The sequence below is a fragment of the Elephas maximus genome, chromosome 2, assembly GCF_024166365.1.
Source record: "Elephas maximus indicus isolate mEleMax1 chromosome 2, mEleMax1 primary haplotype, whole genome shotgun sequence".
Classification (NCBI taxonomy): domain Eukaryota; kingdom Metazoa; phylum Chordata; class Mammalia; order Proboscidea; family Elephantidae; genus Elephas; species Elephas maximus.
In genome coordinates, this window is record NC_064820.1 from 154426286 (window position 1) to 154432838 (window position 6553).

The following is a 6553-nucleotide window of genomic DNA, read 5'->3' on the forward strand; positions in this document are numbered from 1 at the left end:
AACTCCAATTCCTCTCTCAAGTTATACCATCAGAAACTTATTTACCTACACTTCCTACAGAAATGCCTTCACAAAATTACATTTTGATGATATATCTTTGGCTTTCCGCCAAAAGTTGATACACGCAGTGGCCATACGAAGAACATCTTTCCATCTTTCGTGAAAATATGAAGACATTCTCCATTATACAAATTTAATAATAAAAATTCCGGGAGAAAATGTCTCTCTCCAGATAAATTCATATGTGTGCTAAAAAAGTCTATTTAAAAAAATAATACTGATGTTTATCTCATAGGGTTATTGCAAGGGTTAAATGAGGTAATGCAAGTAAATCAGTTAACATAGTACCTAGAAACCATACCCAGTAAATATTACTGCCATCATAAGTGACAAGACAGCTGCCTCCTAAGCGTTTGAGCGTTCTGGGACAGAGAATGAATCTGTGCAAATCAAGAGGCCAATTGGACAAGTCTCCTATCAGTGTACCTACTGAATCCCAAATTCCTGAAGGATAACGTCTACTTGTTCCCCTATCATTTTCCTACTGACCGCCTGCCTCACGCTCTCCTCCCCCTACCCCATATCTTTAGCTCGGACCCCAGAAGACACTGCAGGATCTTTTTGCCTCTCCCTTGCTCCCTGGGCAGACTGTGGAGAGTGCAGATGTAGCTTTCTCGTCGCTACTATCCCGTTGCTAAAGCGGTCCCAGCCGGCTCGCAGCTACGATGACTTCAGCCTGAGCAAGTGTCCTCATTGGTCTCTCAATTCCCAAGGACTTTTTTTCTGAGGTGAGCCTGTCGTTGCTCTGGCAACAAACTTTCAACCTCTGCCTCACTCTCTGGAATGAGAACATACCTATTAATACACTGGATAGACTGGGGAGTTGAGTTGCTCAATGCAAATTTGCTTTCAAGTGCAAAACAGTTTAGGGCGCTAGGCTGAGCCGCTGGTGGCGCTGCGGCTAGGCTACCAAAGCCTAGAGCCCTGGCTGCGCAAGACCGGCGGAAAAGTGAAAACATATCCGCAAACAGCTTTGGCAGGGGAGAGCGCGCTTGTGGGACCGGATGGCGGCTGCGCGCAGAAAACTCTTGCAAATCAGGCAAGTGCGGTCTCTTCTCCTTTTTCTGTGTGTATCTGTGGGGGATGCGGCCACCATCCGCTATTCCGTGGCGGAGGAGATGGAGAGTGGCTCGTTTGTGGCCAATGTGGCTAAGGACTTGGGGCTGGAGGTCGGCAAGCTGGCCGCGCGCGGGGCGCGGCTCGTTTCCGAGGGCAACAAACTGCATTTCCGGCTCCACCGCAAAACAGGGGATCTGTTCGTGAAAGAGAAACTGGATCGGGAGTCACTTTGTGGCAAAGCCGACCCGTGCGTTCTGCACTTTGAAATAGTTCTGGTGGAGCCGCTGCAGTCCTTTCGTGCCGAGGTCAGGGTATTTGATATCAATGACAATGCCCCAATTTTTCTAAACAAGGAGCCACTTTTAAAGATCCCAGAGAGTACCCCCCTGGGCTCACGTTTTCCTTTGCAGAGCGCCCAGGATCTGGACGTGGGCCTCAATGGTCTCCAAAACTACTCTCTGAGCGCCAACGCGTACTTCCACCTGCACACCCGCTTCCGCAGCCACGGGCCCAAATATGCCGAGCTGGTGCTGGATAAACCTCTGGACAGAGAGGAGCAGCCCGAAGTCAACTTGACAATTACCGCAGTGGATGGCGGGTCACCGCCCAAGTCTGGCACCGCCCACATCCGCGTGGTAGTTCTGGACGTCAATGATCACGTTCCCCAGTTTTCCCGACTAGTGTACCGCGCTCAGGTACTGGAAAATAGCGCCAATGGTTCTTTGGTGGCCACGGTGACAGCCACAGACTTAGACCAGGGCACCAACAAGGAGATAACTTACTCTTTAGCTCAAAACCCAGAAGCAATTCTCCAGACATTTCAGATTGATTCTCAAACTGGAGAGATTCGACTCCGAGGACCCCTAGATTTTGAATTAATTGAAACATACGACATTGACATTCAGGCTACTGACGGAGGAGGTCTCTCTGCCCACAGCAAAGTCCTGGTGGAAGTGCTGGATGTGAACGACAACCCCCCTGAAGTGCTGGTCTCCTCCGTTTCCAGCCCTCTCCCTGAAGACTCCCCACTACAGACCGTAGTGGCCCTTTTCACTGTTCGAGACCGAGACGTTCGAGTGGGAGGTAGAATCACCTGCTTTCTCAGAGGAGATCCCCCATTTGCAGTGAAACCTACATTCCGGAATTCTTACTCTCTGGTCACTGACAAAAGCTTGGACCGGGAGGAGGTTGCAGGTTATAACATCACCCTTGTTGCCATGGATACTGGACCACCCAATCTGTCCACTGAGACTGTGATAGAGGTGCTAATATCTGACATTAATGACAATCCGCCAATATTTCAGGAAGATTTCTACATCTTGACTATTCGGGAAAACAACAGCCCTGCAGTTTTTATTGGCAAAGTACATGCTGAGGATCTAGATTTGGGTGAGAATGCCCAAGTAACATATTCTCTGCTGCCTCCAAAAAGTGGTGATCTATCAGTCTTCGCTTACATCTCCATAAATTCAGACAATGGGAAGCTGTATGCCCTGAGAACCATGGATTATGAGGCCATTCAAGATTTTCAGTTTGTAGTGAGAGCAATTGATGGGGGCTTCCTGTCGCTGAGCAGCCAAGTTACTGTCAGAGTGGTTGTCCTGGATGATAATGACAACCGTCCAATGATTTTGTATCCACTGCAGAATGGCACCTTGCCATGCAATGACTTGGTACCCAGGTCTGCAGAAGCAGGCTACCTGGTGACCAAGGTGGTGGCTGTGGATGGTGACTCAGGTCAGAATTCTTGGCTTTCATACCATCTATTCAAGGCCACTGACCTTGGGTTATTCTCTGTTCAACAACAAAATGGGGAAATCCGTACGTTACGTCAGATATCTGAGAGAGACCCCATGATGCAGAAACTGATCATTCTTGTTCAAGATCATGGTCAACCGTCTCTCTCCACCACTGCCTCTCTCAACATCCTGCTGGTAGATGGCTTTTCAGACCCCTACATGCAGTTGCAGGATCCATCCAAGCATCCTAGAAACGTGAATCCATCCACCAAATATCTGGTCATTTCTCTGGCTGTGCTTTCATTTGTCTTTCTCTTCTCTGTCACGGTGATCTTCATTATTCACATCTACCAGAAGATCAAATACAAAGAAAAGTTTACAGTTCAAGAACATTTCTATGATGACTGTAATTTCCCTAACAACCTGGTACAAGTAAGAGGCAATGGATCCTTATCCCAGCCTTGTTCATATGAAATGTGCTCAGCCACTGGCACTGGCAACAGTGAGTTCCGGTTTCTTAAGCACTTTATGCCCAACTTCCCCTTCCCACAGGGCACTGGAGAGGTAAAAACAGAGGCTGATGCCAGTTTTCCTCCAGATTCTGATAGGAACAGCTCTCGGGGATTAGAGAGCCGTGCCCGGGTATCTGATGACTGTATGTAGCCCATACTAACAGCCAAAAGTGAGACGAACCCAATTTTACACTTGATAGGCAAAGGTTTCTCACTCCATAGAAACAAAAATGGTAGTGGATTGGAACTTTAGTGGAGAGAGAGGGGTGTCTAGTTTGGTGAAAATAGAAAACCTAGAGTGAGGCATGGCCTAGGTAGTGCAAGATTATCCTAATTCCCAGCGTATATATCTTGTTTAAAGAAATGCTGCCATCAGTAAGTGCCTACGTGGCAGAAGTGGGAGCTTTTGCTTTCCCATCTTCTGTGTGCTAGGCAAGTAATGAATGAGCCATTATTCATGCCACTCCTGGAAGTTCATTAGTCCTGGGACTGCTTCGTTCCATAGAGATATCCTGTTATTTTGTCTTTAAATTATTTTCACAATAGAAGATAATGCATAAGGAAGAAAACTAACTTCTAGTTTTAACGTATAGGAAATAATTAGAGTTGAGAAGCAGAGATATGATTTATCATTTTTCAGAAATTTCCAGATTTTTGTCCCTTGACTGTTGATTTGAGTGGAGATCATATTTGAACCAGTACATTGCATGTCATCATTCATATCGATGCGAATGCCTGGTGAATGGTGGTCCTCAGAGAAAATCGTGGTGGGAGGAAGCGTCAAGGAAAAAAAAAAGATTTGACTTATTTGCAGATGTAAGGGCAGATAAAAGGCTAAAGAGATTCAGTTCAGGAATGTTCTCCAAAATTAAGTTAGATGTAGATTTTCTTAGTGGTTGTTTGGGGTCTTGGATAAGTCTCAAATCTCTCTTTCATACCTGGATGTCTATCTTTGCCTTATCAGATAGCACCTAATGAATGTGAGGGATAAAGAGTTAGTGAGGATAAAAATAAATTAGGCCTGCATAGTTAATACTGCTATAGATGCTTGAGAAAACTATGAAATAAAGAAGCTTTAAAGGAAAACAGTTTGTTAATATTACCAGTTAAGTACCCTTAAGAAAAGATACACTTTCAGGTAGTACGAGATTTGATTTTAAGCCATTTTCTTTGTCTGCCCTGAACATTCTGGAAAGTGATGACATGGAAACTGAGAAAGAGGTATTTCCCAACAAATCATTCACAAAATGAGATAGAGTAGGGAAACAAGTTAGGCTTCTTTTTGATCACCACTGTTTTTCCTTCATAAGCTATTTTAGGTTCTCTTACTTTAAAGACACCAATATTAAATGTTAACATAATTCAAGGATATTATCATTACTACTGTGCCTTAAAAGTTAATAATTTGCTTTAATAAGCCTTTATTTATGTGCCTTATTTTACATGAATGTGTATAAATTCAGATTAAGGAAGATACATCCTCTTACCTTTTGTAAAGGAGGGCATGCTATTTGTAGCTAGAATTCTAAAGGTAGATCAGCATATCAAAATATATATGTCAATGAATCATCTTTCTTATTAATATATTTTCCATGAGTTATAACCCTGCTTGTTTGGAGTAAATACCTCCTTGCAAAAAACATAAAAGCGTTCCAGTGTATTTGGGTTAGGATTGGTTAAGGCATACTAAAATCAGAGATTTTAAGTGAAAAACTACATAGAATTAACTTTTATGAATAAGTAGTAATCAGTTAATAAAACATTATTAACTAAAAACCACTGGAATAACTGCATTTGATTACATTCCAGAATTTGATTATATAATTGTCATTGATTAACTGTATTTTATTACATTTCATGATGTGAGCTTAATCAGTGGAGCCTGACGTGATATCAAGTATAAGGAAAGAAAATGGTGTATATTAGTGATTTTAAGACTTTGGTTTTCAAACAACGTTAAAATTCTCTCTCTCACATGCACACACACACACACACACACACAGACAAAGCAGAGAGGAGACATAGGTTTGCCAGCTTTTTATTTTTCTAAGTATGGGTATTAAGTTAAAACAAAATAAAACCTACCATTTCCTGTCACTATTATTTCATAAGGAAAATTATGTTTCAATATGGTAAGACAATCTCATAAAGGAAACTATCCTTCAAATTAAAAAATGCATGCAGTTTTATAAAATAAATATTTTACCACTTTTTTTCCTAATTTTTGCCTTACACCAGGGAAAATCTGGTCACTGACTCCAGATTTTGGAACCACTGGATTAAATGATCCAATTTTATTTTTATTCAGACTTCAAATTCCTAAGCAAATTCCAATTTTATCTGATGATTAAAAACTAAAAACATTTCTATAGCAATTCACTGAATATGAAGTTAGCCATTTGTATTTGGAGCAAGCTCTGTACACCAGCTGAGATTAAGTCCAGGTCTCCATCAGCAAATTCTAAGATAAAGAATGGAAATAATTTGGGCAATCATTCCCTCCAAAACGGCAAGTAACATTAGAACTATTTGGATTTATGGAGTCCCTGAGTGGTACAAAGGATTAATGAGCTTCCTGCTAACAGTAAGGTTGGAGGTTTGAGTCCACCCAAAAGTGCCTTGGAAGAAGGGCCTGGTGATATACACCCAAAACACCAGCCATTAAAAATCCTACGGAGCACACTTGTACTCTGACACATGTGGAATTGCCATGAGTCAGAGTAAACTAGATGGCAGCTAGGTTTTTTTTTTTTTAATAATAATCCAAGTGCCTAGAAGAGTATCTTGTACAAAAAGGCCATGATATTTTTTTTAATTAACAATAGATGATTTGGGAAAATTGCTTCAACTACCTACTTAACTTAGAAATGTAGATCAACATTTCTTTTGGAAATTTTGATTTATAGAGAATTTAAACCTTTTAAAACATTTTATAATGAGATAATTTTAGACTTACAGAAGACCTGCAATTATAGTACAGACAGTTCCCATATACTCTTCACCTAGCTTCTTCTAATGTTAACATCTTCTATAGCCATAATGGAGCCCTGGCGGTGCAGTGGTTAAGAGCTCACCTGCTAACCAAAAGGTCAGCAGTTCATATCCACCAGCCACTCCTTGGAAACCCTATGTGGCAGTTCTACTCTGTCCGGTAGGGTCACTATGTGTCAGAATCGACTTGAT

At 41.9% G+C, this 6553-nt stretch overlaps 1 protein-coding gene across 1 annotated transcript; it reads left to right on the plus strand.

Annotated features, from left to right (window-relative positions):
- Positions 1–870: 870 nt before the first annotated feature.
- Positions 871–4798, plus strand: PCDHB1 (protocadherin beta 1). The gene has a single exon (XM_049873860.1). It carries the CDS (start codon positions 1065–1067, stop codon positions 3519–3521), a length of 2457 nt encoding a protein of 818 aa, XP_049729817.1. The 5' UTR covers positions 871–1064; the 3' UTR covers positions 3522–4798.
- The last annotated feature ends 1755 nt before the right edge of the window (positions 4799–6553 follow it).

Bases quoted from the DNA above. Each gene is read 5' to 3' on its own strand.
- PCDHB1 (XM_049873860.1), top strand. From the start codon at position 1,065: ATGGCGGCTGCGCGCAGAAAACTCTTGCAAATCAGGCAAGTGCGGTCT.